This window comes from Oncorhynchus mykiss, chromosome 27 (assembly GCF_057628025.1).
Source record: "Oncorhynchus mykiss isolate SJ-2025 chromosome 27, ASM5762802v1, whole genome shotgun sequence".
Taxonomy (NCBI): domain Eukaryota; kingdom Metazoa; phylum Chordata; class Actinopteri; order Salmoniformes; family Salmonidae; genus Oncorhynchus; species Oncorhynchus mykiss.
In genome coordinates, this window is record NC_143048.1 from 31,822,217 (window position 1) to 31,839,999 (window position 17,783).

The window sequence follows — 17,783 nt, forward strand, 5'->3', positions numbered from 1 at the left end:
GCAGCCCTGCGTCGAACCCAATAGGGGGGCGGAGTACAAACCTCCAGGGCTGAGCTGTGGGGGGCTACACATATTTAAACCTGCTATGAATATTCACCACAGCCCGCCAGGGATGGCTGTTATAAAATACCATCCAGCCTCGCTCTGTCTCTCTCCCTCTCTGTCCTCTGGCAAAATCCAGACAGAATTATTAATAAATAACATGAAAATGTAAAAACTTGCCCCAGGTGGCAATGTGGAACAGAGAGAGTGGTGGAATAAAGAACAAAAGATGGTAGAGAAAGAGGGAGAGGAGAGGAGGAGAAGGACAGGGAGAGGGAGCAGAGGGAGAGGAGGAGCGGGCAAGAAGGACAGGGAGAGAAGGACATGGAGAGAGAGCAGAGGGAGAGAAGGACAGGTAGAGGAGGAGAGGGAGAGAAAGCAGGGAGAGGGAGCAGAGGACAGCGAGAGGAGGAAAGGGAGAGAAGAAGAGGGAGTAGCTAACTATCTATACATGAGTGAGTGTGAGATGTGCTCTAATGAGTCACTGTGCTGTTTTGTGTTGACAGTGAGAAGGTGTTGGGTCTAGTTTAAACTCACAGATCACAGGAAGATAAGAAGAGGATGTGGAAAATGGAGTGAGAAGACAAAAAGAGTGAGGAGAAAAATGAGAGAAGGAAGGAGAAAGATATCATTAAGAGAGAGATGGAGCGGGAGGACAGAGAGAGAGATGACTAAATGCACAGACAGGTACAGGTAGAGGTACAGGTAGAGGTACAGGTAGAGTTAGAGATACAGGTAGAGGTACAGGTAGAGTTAGAGGTACAGGTAGAGTTAGAGGTACAGGTAGAGTTAGAGGTACAGGTAGAGATAGATACAGGTAGAGTTACAGGTACAGGTAGAGTTACAGGTACAGGTAGAGATAGATACAGGTAGAGGTACAGGTACAGGTAGAGTTACAGGTACAGGTAGAGTTACAGGTAGAGGTACAGGTAGATTTAGAGATACAGGTAGAGGTAGAGGTACAGGTAGAGTTACAGGGACAGGTAAAGTTACAGGTAGAGTTACAGGTACAGGTAGATTTAGAGATACAGGTAGAGGTAGAGGTACAGTTAAAGTTACAGGTAGAGGTAGAGTTAGAGGTACAAGTACAGTTAGAGGTACAGGTACAGGTAGAGTTAGAGGTACAGGTAGAGTTAGAGGTACAGGTAGAGGTACAGGTAGAGGTAGAGTTAGAGGTACAAGTACAGGTAGAGGTACAGGTAGAGGTAGAAGTACAGTTAGAGGTACAGGTAGAGTTACAGGTACAGGTAGAGTTAGAGATACAGGTAGAGGTACAGGTAGAGTTAGAGGTACAGGTATAGGTACAGGTACAGGTAGAGTTACAGGTACAGGTAGAGTTACAGGTACAGGTAGAGATAGATACAGGTAGAGTTACAGGTACAGGTAGAGTTACAAGTAGAGATAGATACAGGTAGAGGTACAGGTACAGGTAGAGTTACAGGTACAGGTAGAGTTAGATACAGGTAGAGGTACAGGTAAAATTAGAGATACAGGTACAGGTAGAGTTAGATGTACAGGTAGAGTTAGAGGTACAAGTACAGGTAGAGGTACAAGTACAGTTAGAGGTACAGGTAGAGTTACAGGTACAGGTAGAGTTACAGGTAGAGTTACAGGTAGAGGTAGAGTTACAGGTACAGGTAGAGTTAGAGGTACAAGTACAGGTAGAGGTAGTGGTACAAGTACAGTTAGAGGTACAGGTAGAGTTACAGGTACAGGTAGAGTTACAGGTACAGGTGGAGTTACAGGTAGAGTTAGATACAGGTAGAGGTACAGGTAGAGTTAGAGGTACAGGTAGAGTTGCAGGTAGAGTTACAGGTACAACTAGAGTTAGAGGTACAGGTACAGAGAGAGTTAGAGGTTCAGGTAGAGTTAGAGGTACAGGTAGAGTTAGTGGTTCAGGTAGAGTTAGAGGTACAGGCAGAAGTACATGTAGAGTTACACATAGAGGTAGAGGGACAGGTAGAGTTAGAGGTACAGGTAGAGTTAGAGGTACAGGTAGAGTTAGAGGTACAGGTAGAGTTAGAGTTAGAGGTGCAGGTAGAGTTACAGGTACAGGTAGAGGTAGAGATACAGGCAGAGTTAGAGGTACAGGTGTAGTTAGAGGTACAGGTAGAGTTAGAGGTACAGGTAGAGTTAGAGGTACAGGTAGAGTTAGAGGTGCAGGTAGAGTTAGAGGTACAGGTAGAGTTAGTGGTTCAGGTAGAGTTAGAGGTACAGGCAGAAGTACATGTAGAGTTACACATAGAGGTAGAGGGACAGGTAGAGTTAGAGGTACAGGTAGAGTTAGAGGTACAGGTAGAGTTAGAGGTGCAGGTAGAGTTACAGGTACAGGTAGAGGTAGAGGTACAGGCAGAGTTACAGTAGGTTAAACTGGACTGAGGTTGAAAAAAGACAGCTAGTTGTCACAAGGTGAGGTGGATAAAGGACAGAGGAGAGAAGACCTTATCCAGTCACTGTACTGAGGTAGATGAAGGACAGAGAAGACCTTATCCAGTCACTGTACTGAGGTAGATGAAGGACAGGAGAGAGAAGACCTTATCCAGTCACTGTACTGAGGTAGATGAAGGACAGATAAGACCTTATCCAGTCACTGTACTGAGGTAGATGAAGGACAGGAGAGAGAAGACCTTATCCAGTCACTGTACTGAGGTAGATGAAGGACAGAGAAGACCTTATCCAGTCACTGTACTAAGGTAGATGAAGGACAGAGAAGACCTTATCCAGTCACTGTACTGAGGTAGATGAAGGACAGAGAAGACCTTATCCGGTCACACTGTACTGAGGTAGATGAAGGACAGGAGAGAGAAGACCTTATCCAGTCACTGTACTGAGGTAGATGAAGGACAGAGAATAATTTATCCAGTCACTGTACTGAGGTAGATGAAGGACAGAGGAGAGAGAAGACCTTATCCAGTCACTGTACTGAGGTAGATGAAGGACAGAGAAGACCTTATCCAGTCACTGCACTGAGGTAGATGAAGGACAGAGAAGACCTTATCCAGTCACTGTACTGAGGTAGATGAAGGACAGAGGAGAGAGAAGACCTTATCCAGTCACTGTACTGAGGTAGATGAAGGACAGAGGAGAGAGAAGACCTTATCCAGTCACTGTGCTGAGGTAGATGAAGGACGGAGAAGACCTTATCCAGTCACTGTATTGAGGTAGATGAAGGACAGAGAAGACATTATCCAGTCACTGTACTGAGGTAGATGAAGGACAGAGGAGAGAGAAGACCTTATCCAGTCACTGTGCTGAGGTAGATGAAGGACAGAGAAGACATTATCCAGTCACTGTACTGAGGTAGATGAAGGACAGATAAGACCTTATCCAGTCACTGTACTGAGGTAGATGATGGACAGAGGAGAGAGAAGACCTTATCCAGTCACTGTACTGAGGTAGATGAAGGACAGAGAAGACCTTATCCAGTCACTGTACTGAGGTAGATGAAGGACAGGAGTGAGAAGACCTTATCCAGTCACTGTACTGAGGTGGATGATGGACAGAGGAGAGAGAAGACCTTATCCAGTCACTGTACTGAGGTAGATGAAGGACAGGAGAGAGAAGACCTTATCCAGTCACTGTACTGAGGTAGATGAAGGACAGAGAAGACCTTATCCAGTCACTGTACTGAGGTGGATGATGGACAGAGGAGAGAGAAGACCTTATCCAGTTACTGTACCGAGGTGGATGATGGACAGAGAAGACCTTATCCAGTCACTGTACTGAGGTAGATGAAGGACAGAGAAAACCTTATCCAGTCACTGTACTGAGGTGGATGATGGACAGAGGAGAGGGAGAGTGACAGATAGAGATTATGTAACAGTCAGTGGTAAAGGTAGAATTAGCCATTGCTTGCGTACTGTACTGAGGTTGAGATGTGCAGGTGTCTGATGCCCGGTGTGGGAAACTGGCGGGAGTTGATGTAGGAGACCTTCCTCAGAGCAGCGTTCATGTTCTCCAGATCCTCTCCCTCCATCACCAGGATCGACTGGGCTGGGTTGAAGTGGAACTGAGAGGGAAGAGAGAGAGCGACAGAGAGAAAGAGAGAGAGAGAGACAGCGAGAGACAGCGAGAGAACACATCAGACTTTACCACAGTGTAACCCACAATCAAAAAACTGTGTGTCTGAGTGTGTCTAAGTGTGTGTACAGCATAAGTGTGTGTCTGAGTGTGTCTGATTGAGTGTGTTTGAGTGTACATCATGAGTGTGTGTTCATTCTTCTTCTCTGTTTGAGGGATCATAAGCTTATTGTGTTGCTCAGACACACTCAGACACAGCGCTGGGTCCCAGTGGACATGATGCACTGAGTCTCAGTCTCACTGAAGAGGCTTTATGCTGCTGATACCACAGCCTCATTCACACACAGCAGCAAAGACACAACGCTTCAGGGAGCTCTCTCCGTTTCCTTTTATTCCTGTTCTCCCCCTCTCTCTCCTCTCATCCTCTCCTTCTCCTGTGATTGTATTGTCAAGTTTCCCACCTGATCCTAAACACTGTCCTTAAGCTGTACTAGTCTCAGGAGACCTGTGGAAAAGTGTCGCCACAAAAAGAAAATGAAATCATTTGAAAAAGATAGTGAACTAGTCCTGCAGAGTTTTACCTCCCTTCAACTCCTCTCTCTCCCTCTCATCCTATCACTCTACCTTAAAAGGCTGACAGGATTTAATCATGGAACAACAGTCCAAAGAGTTCTACAATAAGGCCTCTCTCTTCTCTTTATCTACTCCCTCTCTCTCTATACTGGGAGATGAATCAGCTTCAGGCTTTAAGGGGGGAGGAAGGAGAGAAGGACGTGGGGATAGAAAGGGGGTAGGTGAGAAAAGGGAGGGGAGACTAAGTGTTTTAACATATGTTTGAATATACAGTATATCAGCATTTGAATGCGTTTACTGTCTGTCTGTCTGTCTGTCTGTCTGTCTGTCTGTCTGTCTGTCTGTCTTGTCTGTCTTGTCTGTCTTGTCTGTCGCCTTACCTTGATGCCCTTGCCCAGGCTCTCCAGTGAGTTGATGTCCAGTCCTTCCTTACAGGCCTGTAGACAGGAGATTACCTTCTGGCTCTCTATCTTCCCTGGCCTGATGGTCAGCCCTGACAGACTGCCCCGGAAGTACTGAGTGAACCGCGGCATCGTCACCTCACCACCTACACACAGAAGACACAGTTCATGAATAATAACTACATACAGTTCCACTATTATAATGTAGAACGGAAGGAAATCCTTTCAGAAACCTCAATAGCCAATGACTAAAAAGTCAGTAAGTGACAAAAGCACACAGTAATCTCACTGTTAATGGCCTTCGAACACTTCAGGTCTCCCAGCATGCACTTTAATCAGACAAGTCCTGAGTCAGTCCCCCCTCTCTCTCTGCCACTACTAATGTACTGTTACTGTACTGTCTGTGACATTACTACGCAGATGGGCTGGTGACATGCCACTGATCCCAGGTCATTTCTCAGACCAGGAGGTTTGTGTGTTTCACTGTGAGCCTGTTGGCAGCACCACGCCAAGCACAATTGTAATTGCCTTCAGGAGATGGTTAAGAGAGAGAGGGTTTAAACTGCAGCCTGCCACCTGCCTGGCCTCTCATGTCTGGGTAGACAGGCACTTCCCTTCAGCATGCAGTGTACAGGCTGCATGATAAAACACACAGAGAAAAACACGCACGCAAAAGCACACTTTCTCTAAGAGAATGAGGGCTGGAAAGAACAACATCACCATTAGAGAGAGGGCAGAAAGGACAGCAAACGCTGTTTCTCTACAAGACCGTGTGAACTCTGCCTTAGTGCAAACGGTCAATCTGCTGAACTGAACAATAATCCACTGACTCTATAGACACACTGAACTTTCTCTATCAAACTTCTTTCTATTTTTCTTCCCTTTTTTCATGTCAATTTCTTTCCTTCTAAAATGCCAATTCCATCACACAGTTTCCCATCCCGTCACCACTAGCTCAGAGAGGCTATGCGTTATGCAAATGAGCACGTATAAAACGCTAATGTAAAATGAACAAGTCACGTCGCAAATTCCTTCAAATTCCTTCCTTCTCATCTGCGATTACCACAGAAAGCCTGAGACAGACTCCTCTAGAAGTTTGAAGGAACTTTCACTAGAGCTTGTCAGTGGAGGTGGTCGCTAGCAGCTAGTGTCTTTGAAAAGGCAATGGTCAGAGCTAATAGCGCTGTGTAAAGATAACAGGGTGGTTACTGAGGGCTTAGTTCCCTTCAGAGAGGCCTACTGGTCGCTGACCTCCATCTCTATTCAAGGTCTTCTAATCCCTTCTTCAGGGCTACACACCTCCATCAGCCATTCAACTCCATCTGCCATTCAACTCCATCTGCCATTCAACTTCATCTGCCATTCAACTCCATCTGCCATTCAACTTCATCTGCCATTCAACTCCATCTGCCATTCAACTCCATCTGCCATTCAACTCCATCTGCCAATCAACTCCATCTGCCATTCAACTTCATCTGCCATTCAACTTCATCTGCCATTCAACTCCATCTGCCATTCACCTCCATCAGCCATTCAACTCCATCTGCCATTCAACTCCATCTGCCATTCAACTCCATCAGCCATTCAACTCCATCTGCCATTCAACTTCATCTGCCATTCAACTCCATCTGCCATTCAACTCCATCAGCCATTCAACTTCATGTGCCAATCAACTCCATCAGCCATTCAACTCCATCTGCCATTCAACTCCATCAGCCATTCAACTCCATCTGCCATTCAACTCCATCTGCCATTCAACTCCATCTGCCATTCAACTTCATCAGCCATTCAACTTCATCTGCCATTAAAGTCCATCTGCCATTCAACTCCATCTGCCATTCAACTTCATCTGCCATTCAACTCCATCTGCCATTAAAGTATATCTGCCATTCAACTCCATCTGCCATTAAAGTCCATCTGCCATTCAACTTCATCTGCCATTCATCTCCATCTGCCATTCAACTCCATCTGCCATTCAACTCCATCTGCCATTAAAGTCCATCTGCCATTCAACTCCATCTGCCATTAAAGTCCATCTGCCATTCAACTCCATCTGCCATTCAACTCCATCTGCCATTCAACTCCATCTGCCATTCACCTCCATCTGCCATTCAACTCCATCTGCCATTCAACTCCATCTGCCATTCAACTCCATCTGCCATTCAATTCCATCTGCCATTCAACTCCATCTGCCATTCAACTCCATCTGCCATTCACCTCCATCTGCCAATCAACTCCATCTGCCATTCAACTCCATCTGCCATTCAACTCCATCTGCCATTCAACTCCATCTGTCATTCAACTCCATCTGCCATTCAACAAATGAGAAGAAAAACAGCAGTTGTGGAAAGGAGAAGTAATGTCCCTCTCCTCTCCTCTCCTCTCCTCTCCTCTCCTCTCCTCTCCTCTCCTCTCCTCTCCTCTCCTCTCCTCTCCTCTCCTCTCCTCTCCTCTCCTCTCCTCCTCCTGTCCTGCCACCCTGTTGAAAATGGCCTGTCTATCTCGACACATCATTTAGGGCTACCTATCATTACACACATTCATACAGTCATTTAGCAACAGTAACAGTAGGCTCTACTGTAGGAGAAGTGACCTTTTATCTGTTCTTTAACTGGGCGTTGCTGAAGACAGCTTGATTGTATCTTCACTTTTCAACTTCATTGTGCATCGAAGATGGATTACAAGCTTCTGTCAGTCAGGTTCATTCACTTTCAAAAATACACATCATGCACACAGCACTTCAAAGTAAGACTGGAGAGAGCAAAGCTGACACCACTTGTCCAGTCGGCTTAACTGATCAGCTGTCAGGTCAGATCCCCCAAACATTTCCCCACATCGAACCAGTCAACAACGGCACACAACAGGGGCAAGACATTGGTTGCAGATCGTCATTGTCATAATTTTCCAGCCAGGTCACCCATCATACAAGTCAGTATTCGACATCCATCCATGTGCTAAGAGGGGCAACAGTGAGAGCTGTTAGCTTCGAGTTGGTTTCGGTTTTGCTAGGGTGTCGTGGACGGGGATGGTGGATGGGCGTAAGTATCGGATTATAAGGGTTGCATGTTCGAATCCAGCGATAGAATGTTGTTTTTTATATGTTTGTTTTAAGCCTATCCCAAACCTTAAGACTAACCTTAACCATTCAGAGTTAATGCCTAAACGTAACCTCATTCAGCTAGGGGGCACTATTTTTATGTTTGGAAAAATAATGTTCCCAAATAAACAGCCTATTTCTCAGGCCCAAATGCTAGAATATGCATAGAATTGACAGATTAGGATAGAAACTGTCAAAATATTGTCTGTGAGTGTAACAGAACTGATATTCCAGGCGAAAACCTGAGGAAAATCAAACCAGGAAGTGACTTTTATTTTGAAAGCTCCATGTTCCATAGCCTGCCTTCGCTCCATTTAAAGGGATATCAACCAGATTCCTTTTCCTATCGCTTCCTCAAGGTGTCAACAGTCTTTAGACATAGGTTCAGGCTTTTATTTTGAAAAATGAGCGAGAAAGATAACATCGCGTCAGTGGATAGCTGGGTGTTCGCATGAGTTTTGCTTGCGCAACAGAGTGGGGCAGCCATTGTCTCTCCCTCTCCTACTGTAAAAGAGACAGTGCCGGTTGATATATTATCGAATATATATATATATATATATATATATATATATATATATATATATTATTATTATTATTATTATTTTTTTTAAATTATTATTTTTTTTTTTTACCCCTTTTTCTCCCCAATTTTCGTAGTATCCAATTGTTGTAGTAGCTACTATCTTGTCTCATCGCTACAACTCCCGTACGGGCTCGGGAGAGACGAAGGTTGAAAGTCATGCGTCCTCCGATACACAACCAACCAAGCCGCTGCTTCTTTAACACAGCGCACATCCAACCCGGAAGCCAGCCGCACCAATGCGCCGGAGGAAACACCGTGCACCTGGCCACCTTGGCTAGCGTACACTGCGCCCAGCCCGCCACAGGAGTCGCAGCCCTTAACCACTGCGCCACCCGGGAGGCCCGATTATATATTTTTAAAACATTACGGATACTATTTGGAATTTTCGTCTGCGATGTTGTGACCGCTCGAGCCTGTGGATTTCTGAACATAACACGCCAAACAAATGGAGGTATTTTGGATATAAAAATAATCTTTATGGAACAAAAGGAACATTTATTGTGTAACTGAGAGTCTCGTGAGTGAAAACATCCGAAGATCATCATAGTTAAGCGATTAATTTGATTGCTTTTCTGATTTTCGTGACCAAGCTACTTGATGCTAGGTGTACATAATGTTTTGTCGAGCAATCGATAAACTTACACTAACGCTTGGATTGCTTTCGCTGTAAAGCATATTTTCAAAATCTGACACGACAGGCGGATTAACAACATGCTACGGTGTGTTTTGCTATATTGCACTTGTGATTTCATGAATATAAACATTTTTAGTAATTTTTATTTTATTTGGCGCTTTGCAATTCAGTGGTTGTTGATGAAAATGATCCCGGTAAAGGGATCCGCGCGTCAAGAAGTTAAGTTTAAAAACTTCTAAATTTAACATTTGAGAAACGTGAAAGTCTAATTCTTACGTGAATTAGACGTTCATGTTGATCTATAATATTTTTTGATAGATCATCATTTATCATCAGCATCATCATCATTGTCATCATCATCACCTTGCCAGCAGGCACCCAAAGTAAGCTGCACGTCAATCTGAGATGGGTGGATCGGCCAATCGTCTGTCACCAGGTAAGGGTCGTAGGTCACTCCGTCCACGTAGAGTGTCACCACAGGAAACTCCACGTTAATGACGTAATAGTGCCACTCCTTATCACAGATCTGCACCGGAAAAAGACAGAGAGAGTGAGTGAAAGAGAGAGAGAGAGCGAGCGAAAAAGACAGTATGAGTGAAAGCGAGAGAGAGAGAGACAGTTAAAAAGACAGAGAGAGTGAGTGAAAGAGAGTGAGTGAAAGAGAGAGAGAGAGCGAGAGAAAGAGACAGAAACAGAGAGAGAGAGTGAGCATAGCCTTGCTATTGAGAAAGGCCGCCGTAGGCAGACCTGGCTCTCAAGAGAAGACAGGCTATGTGCACACTGCCCACAAAATGAGGTGGAAACTGAGCTGCACTTCCTAACCTCCTGCCAAATGTATGACCATATTAGAGACACCTATTTCCCTCAGATTACACAGACCCACAAAGAATTTGAAAACAAATCCAATATTTATAAACTCCCATATCTGTTGGGGGAAATATCACAGTGTGCCATCACAGCAGCAATATGTGTGACCTGTTGCCAGGTCAACCACTGAAGGACAAACACCATTGTAAATACATTTTATTTTCCCTTTTGTAGTTTAAATATTTGCACATAATTTTAACACTGTACATAGCCATAATGTGACATTTGAAATGTGTTTATTCCTTTGAAACTAATTTTAGAACTCTTTGGACTGTTAAATCCTATCAGCCTTTTAAGGTAGAGTGATAGGATGAGAGGGAGAGGAGAGGAGATGAAGGGAGGTAAAACTCTGCAGGACTAGTTCACTTTATCTTCATTCATTTTTGATTGATTATTTCACTTTTGTTCATTATCTATTTCACTTGCTTTGGCAATGTAAACACATGTTTATCATGCTAATAAAGCCATTTGAATTGAGAGAGAGAGAGAGAGAGAGAGAAAAGGGGAGAGATGAGAAGGTGGTGTTAGATAAACATAATCACAAGAAGTTCAGCTCTTTCTTTATAAGGAGAGCATAGTTTGTTTTGTGAGGCAGACACAGTATAAAGGCTTCTGCTGGGTCTGTCTATCAGTCTGTGCCACTGGTTGTGGTTTAGGGAGAGCTTACGGAGGTTTATAGCCCCCATGCAGGCTGTCTGTCTGAGGGGGACTGAAAGCTCTGAGATAGGCTAAACACACCTCTAATGTTGCCCCTGCTAGGACAGTAGATGGGTAAGCCGTCATCTCACTTAGGGCATGACGAGCACTGCTCACAGCAGGGGTAGTCCTGCTCTGTATGGAGTAACCCTGACACTCTCTAGGGGTAGTCCTGCTCTGTATGGAGTAACTCTGACACTCTCTAGGGGTAGTCCTGCTCTGAATGGAGTAACTGTGACACTCTCTAGGGGGTAGTCCTGCTCTGTATGGAGTAACTCTGACACTCTCTAGGGGTAGTCCTGCTCTGTATGGAGTAACTCTGACACTCTCTAGGGGTAGTCCTGCTCTGAATGGAGTAACCCTGACACTCTCTAGGGGTAGTCCTGCTCTGTATGGAGTAACTCTGACACTCTCTAGGGGTAGTCCTGCTCTGAATGGAGTAACTGTGACACTCTCTAGGGGTAGTCCTGCTCTGTATGGAGTAACTCTGACACTCTCTAGGGGGTAGTCCTGCTCTGTATGGAGTAACCCTGACACTCTCTAGGGGTAGTCCTGCTCTGTATGGAGTAACTCTGACACTCTCTAGGGGTAGTCCTGCTCTGTATGGAGTAACCCTGACACTCTCTAGGGGTAGTCCTGCTCTGTATGGAGTAACCCTGACACTCTCTAGGGGTAGTCCTGCTCTGAATGGAGTAACTGTGACACTCTCTAGGGGTAGTCCTGCTCTGTATGGAGTAACTCTGACACTCTCTAGGGGTAGTCCTGCTCTGTATGGAGTAACTCTGACACAGTCGAGAGGGTAGTCCTGCTCTGTATGGAGTAACTCTGACACTCTCTAGGGGGTAGTCCTGCTCTGAATGGAGTAACTGTGACACTCTCTAGGGGGTAGTCCTGCTCTGTATGGAGTAACTCTGACACTCTCTAGGGGTAGTCCTGCTCTGTATGGAGTAACTCTGACACTCTCTAGGGGTAGTCCTGCTCTGTATGGAGTAACCCTGACACTCTCTAGGGGTAGTCCTGCTCTGTATGGAGTAACTCTGACACTCTCTAGGGGTAGTCCTGCTCTGAATGGAGTAACTGTGACACTCTCTAGGGGTAGTCCTGCTCTGTATGGAGTAACTCTGACACAGTCGAGAGGGTAGTCCTGCTCTGTATGGAGTAACTCTGACACTCTCTAGGGGTAGTCCTGCTCTGAATGGAGTAACTCTGACACAGTCTAGAGGATAGTCCTGCTCTGTATGGAGTAACTCTGACACTCTCTAGGGGGTAGTCCTGCTCTGTATGGAGTAACTCTGACACTCTCTAGGGGGTAGTCCTGCTCTGTTTGGAGTAACTCTGACACTTTCTAGGGGTAGTCCTGCTCTGTATGGAGTAACTCTGACACTCTCTAGGGGTAGTCCTGCTCTGTATGGAGTAACTCTGACACTCTCTAGGGGTAGTTCTGCTCTGTATGGAGTAACTCTGACACTCTCTAGGGGGTAGTCCTGCTCTGTATGGAGTAACTCTGACACTCTCTAGGGGGTAGTCCTGCTCTGTATGGAGTAACTCTGACACTCTCTAGGGGTAGACCTGCTCTGTATGGAGTAACTCTGACACTCTCTAGGGGTAGTCCTGCTCTGAATGGAGTAACTCTGACACAGTCTAGAGGATAGTCCTGCTCTGTATGGAGTAACTCTGACACTCTCTGGGGGTAGTCCTGCTCTGTATGGAGTAACTCTGACACTCTCTAGGTGTAGTCCTGCTCTGTATGGAGTAACTTTGACACTCTCTAGGGGTAGTCCTGCTCTGTATGGAGTAACTCTGACACTCTCTAGGGGTAGTCCTGCTCTGAATGGAGTAACTGTGACACTCTCTAGGGGGTAGTCCTGCTCTGTATGGAGTAACTCTGACACTCTCTAGGGGTAGTCCTGCTCTGTATGGAGTAACTCTGACACTCTCTAGGGGTAGTCCTGCTCTGAATGGAGTAACCCTGACACTCTCTAGGGGTAGTCCTGCTCTGTATGGAGTAACTCTGACACTCTCTAGGGGTAGTCCTGCTCTGAATGGAGTAACTGTGACACTCTCTAGGGGTAGTCCTGCTCTGTATGGAGTAACTCTGACACTCTCTAGGGGGTAGTCCTGCTCTGTATGGAGTAACCCTGACACTCTCTAGGGGTAGTCCTGCTCTGTATGGAGTAACTCTGACACTCTCTAGGGGTAGTCCTGCTCTGTATGGAGTAACCCTGACACTCTCTAGGGGTAGTCCTGCTCTGTATGGAGTAACCCTGACACTCTCTAGGGGTAGTCCTGCTCTGAATGGAGTAACTGTGACACTCTCTAGGGGTAGTCCTGCTCTGTATGGAGTAACTCTGACACTCTCTAGGGGTAGTCCTGCTCTGTATGGAGTAACTCTGACACAGTCGAGAGGGTAGTCCTGCTCTGTATGGAGTAACTCTGACACTCTCTAGGGGGTAGTCCTGCTCTGAATGGAGTAACTGTGACACTCTCTAGGGGGTAGTCCTGCTCTGTATGGAGTAACTCTGACACTCTCTAGGGGTAGTCCTGCTCTGTATGGAGTAACTCTGACACTCTCTAGGGGTAGTCCTGCTCTGTATGGAGTAACCCTGACACTCTCTAGGGGTAGTCCTGCTCTGTATGGAGTAACTCTGACACTCTCTAGGGGTAGTCCTGCTCTGAATGGAGTAACTGTGACACTCTCTAGGGGTAGTCCTGCTCTGTATGGAGTAACTCTGACACAGTCGAGAGGGTAGTCCTGCTCTGTATGGAGTAACTCTGACACTCTCTAGGGGTAGTCCTGCTCTGAATGGAGTAACTCTGACACAGTCTAGAGGATAGTCCTGCTCTGTATGGAGTAACTCTGACACTCTCTAGGGGGTAGTCCTGCTCTGTATGGAGTAACTCTGACACTCTCTAGGGGGTAGTCCTGCTCTGTTTGGAGTAACTCTGACACTTTCTAGGGGTAGTCCTGCTCTGTATGGAGTAACTCTGACACTCTCTAGGGGGTAGTCCTGCTCTGTATGGAGTAACTCTGACACTCTCTAGGGGGTAGTCCTGCTCTGTTTGGAGTAACTCTGACACTCTCTAGGGGTAGTCCTGCTCTGTATGGAGTAACTCTGACACTCTCTAGGGGTAGACCTGCTCTGTATGGAGTAACTCTGACACTCTCTAGGGGTAGTCCTGCTCTGAATGGAGTAACTCTGACACAGTCTAGAGGATAGTCCTGCTCTGTATGGAGTAACTCTGACACTCTCTGGGGGTAGTCCTGCTCTGTATGGAGTAACTCTGACACTCTCTAGGTGTAGTCCTGCTCTGTATGGAGTAACTTTGACACTCTCTAGGGGTAGTCCTGCTCTGTATGGAGTAACTCTGACACTCTCTAGGGGTAGTCCTGCTCTGTATGGAGTAACTCTGACACTCTCTAGGGGTAGTTCTGCTCTGTATGGAGTAACTCTGACACTCTCTAGGGGGTAGTCCTGCTCTGTATGGAGTAACTCTGACACTCTCTAGGGGGTAGTCCTGCTCTGTATGGAGTAACTCTGACACTCTCTAGGGGGTAGTCCTGCTCTGTATAGAGTAACTCTGACACTCTCTAGGGGGTAGTTCTGCTCTGTATGGAGTAACTCTGACACTCTCTAGGGGGTAGTTCTGCTCTGTATGGAGTAACCCTGACACTCTCTAGGGGTAGTTCTGCTCTGTATGGAGTAACCCTGACACTCTCTAGGGGTAGTCCTGCTCTGAATGGAGTAACTGTGACACTCTCTAGGGGTAGTCCTGCTCTGTATGGAGTAACTCTGACACTCTCTAGGGGTAGTCCTGCTCTGTATGGAGTAACTCTGACACAGTCGAGAGGGTAGTCCTGCTCTGTATGGAGTAACTCTGACACTCTCTAGGGGGTAGTCCTGCTCTGAATGGAGTAACTGTGACACTCTCTAGGGGGTAGTCCTGCTCTGTATGGAGTAACTCTGACACTCTCTAGGGGTAGTCCTGCTCTGTATGGAGTAACTCTGACACTCTCTAGGGGTAGTCCTGCTCTGTATGGAGTAACCCTGACACTCTCTAGGGGTAGTCCTGCTCTGTATGGAGTAACTCTGACACTCTCTAGGGGTAGTCCTGCTCTGAATGGAGTAACTGTGACACTCTCTAGGGGTAGTCCTGCTCTGTATGGAGTAACTCTGACACAGTCGAGAGGGTAGTCCTGCTCTGTATGGAGTAACTCTGACACTCTCTAGGGGTAGTCCTGCTCTGAATGGAGTAACTCTGACACAGTCTAGAGGATAGTCCTGCTCTGTATGGAGTAACTCTGACACTCTCTAGGGGGTAGTCCTGCTCTGTATGGAGTAACTCTGACACTCTCTAGGGGGTAGTCCTGCTCTGTTTGGAGTAACTCTGACACTTTCTAGGGGTAGTCCTGCTCTGTATGGAGTAACTCTGACACTCTCTAGGGGGTAGTCCTGCTCTGTATGGAGTAACTCTGACACTCTCTAGGGGGTAGTCCTGCTCTGTTTGGAGTAACTCTGACACTCTCTAGGGGTAGTCCTGCTCTGTATGGAGTAACTCTGACACTCTCTAGGGGTAGACCTGCTCTGTATGGAGTAACTCTGACACTCTCTAGGGGTAGTCCTGCTCTGAATGGAGTAACTCTGACACAGTCTAGAGGATAGTCCTGCTCTGTATGGAGTAACTCTGACACTCTCTGGGGGTAGTCCTGCTCTGTATGGAGTAACTCTGACACTCTCTAGGTGTAGTCCTGCTCTGTATGGAGTAACTTTGACACTCTCTAGGGGTAGTCCTGCTCTGTATGGAGTAACTCTGACACTCTCTAGGGGTAGTCCTGCTCTGTATGGAGTAACTCTGACACTCTCTAGGGGTAGTTCTGCTCTGTATGGAGTAACTCTGACACTCTCTAGGGGGTAGTCCTGCTCTGTATGGAGTAACTCTGACACTCTCTAGGGGGTAGTCCTGCTCTGTATGGAGTAACTCTGACACTCTCTAGGGGGTAGTCCTGCTCTGTATAGAGTAACTCTGACACTCTCTAGGGGGTAGTTCTGCTCTGTATGGAGTAACCCTGACACTCTCTAGAGGTAGTCCTGCTCTGTATGGAGTAACTCTGACACTCTCTAGGGGTAGTCCTGCTCTGTATGGAGTAACTCTGACACTCTCTAGGGGTAGTCCTGCTCTGTATGGAGTAACTCTGACACTCTCTAGGGGTAGTCCTGCTCTGTGTGGAGTAACCCTGACACTCTCTATGGGTAGTCCTGCTCTGTATGGAGTAACTCTGACACTCTCTAGGGGGTAGTCCTGCTCTGTATGGAGTAACTCTGACACTCTCTAGGGGGTAGTCCTGCTCTGTTTGAAGTAACTCTGACAGATATGAGTCTCCAGCTTCAGTGATTTTTGCAATTCGCTCCAGTCATTGGCAGCAGAGAACTAGAAGGAAAGGCGACTAAAGGAGGAATTGGCTTTGGGGGTGACCAGGGAAATATACCTGCAGGAGCGCGTGCTACGGGTGGGTACTGCTTTGGTGACCAGTGAACTGAGATAAGGCGGGGCTTTACCTAGCAAAGACTTATAGATGACCTGGAGCCAGTGGGTTTGGCGACGAGTATGAACTGAGGGCCAGCCAACGAGAGCATACAGGTCGCAGTGGTGGGTAGTATATGGGACTTTGGTGACAAAACAGATGGCACTGTGATAGACTGCATCCAATTTGCTGAGTAGAGTGTTGGAGGCTATTTTGTAAATGACATCGCCAAAGTCAAGGATCGGTAGGATGGTCAGTTTTACGAGGGTATGTTTAGCAGCATGAGTGATGGATGATTTGTTGCGAAATAGGAAGCTGATTCTAGATTTCATTTTGGACTGGATAACCTTAATGTGAGTCTGGAAGGAGAGTTTACAGAAGAATACAAAATGGTGTCGTCTGCTTAGAGGTGGATCAGAGAATCACCAGCAGCAAGAGGGACATCATCATACAGAATTGAACCCTGAGGCACCCCCATAGAGACTGCCAGAGGTCCGGACAACAGGCCCTTCGATTTGACACACTGAACTCTGTCTGAGAAGTAATTGGTGAACCAGGCGAGGCAGTAATTTGAGAAACCAAGGCTGTTGAGTCTGCCGATAAGAATGTGGTGATTGACAGAGTCGAAAGCCTTGGGCAGGTCGATGAATATGGCTGCAGAGTATTGTTTCTTATCGATGGCGGATATGATGTCGTCTAGGACCTTGAGCGTGGCTGAGGTGCACCCATGACCAGCTCAGAAACCAGATTCCATAGCGGAGAAGGTAAGGTGGGATTCAAAATGGTCGGTCATTTGTTTGTTAACTTGGCTTTCGAAGACCTTAGGAAGGCAGGGTAGGATAGTTGTATGTCTGTAACAGTTTGGGTCTAGAGTGTCTCCCCCTTTGAAAAGGGGGATGACCACGGCAGATTTCCAATCATTGGGGATCTCAGACGATATGAAAGCGAGGTAGAACAGGCTAGTAATAGGGGTTGCAACAATTGCGGCAGAACATTTTAGAAAGAGAGGGTCCAGATTTTCTAGCACGGCTGATTTGTCGGGGTCCAGATTTTGCAGCTCTTTCAGAGCATCAGCTTTCTGGATTTGGGTGAAGGAGAAATGGGGGAGGCTTGGGCAAGTTGCTGTGGGGGGTACAGAGCTGTTGCCCGGGGTAGGGGTAGCCAGGTGGAAAGCATGGCCAGCCGTAGAAAAATGCTTATTGAAATTCTCAATTATTGTGGATTTATCTGTGGTGACAGTGTTTCCTAGACTGCAGTGGACAGCTGGGAGGAGGTGCTCTTATTCTCCATGGACTTTACAATGTCTCAGAACCTTTTGGAGTTTGTGCTACAGGATGCAAATTTCTGTT

General features: G+C 46.5%; 1 protein-coding gene across 2 annotated transcripts in view; it reads right to left on the reverse strand.

Moving 5' to 3' along the window:
• The window catches only part of LOC110507154 (calsyntenin-2), a 445,555-nt gene that overhangs the window by 22,790 nt on the left and 404,982 nt on the right, over window positions 1-17,783 (reverse strand). For both annotated transcript variants that reach the window (XM_036965819.2, XM_036965818.2), the window contains exons 9-11: window positions 9,714-9,876; window positions 5,016-5,182; window positions 3,903-4,051 (exon numbers count right to left, since the gene is read on the reverse strand). In XM_036965819.2, coding sequence (XP_036821714.2) covers window positions 3,903-4,051; window positions 5,016-5,182; window positions 9,714-9,876 — 479 coding nt within the window. The remainder of the gene's footprint in view (window positions 1-3,902; window positions 4,052-5,015; window positions 5,183-9,713; window positions 9,877-17,783) is intronic.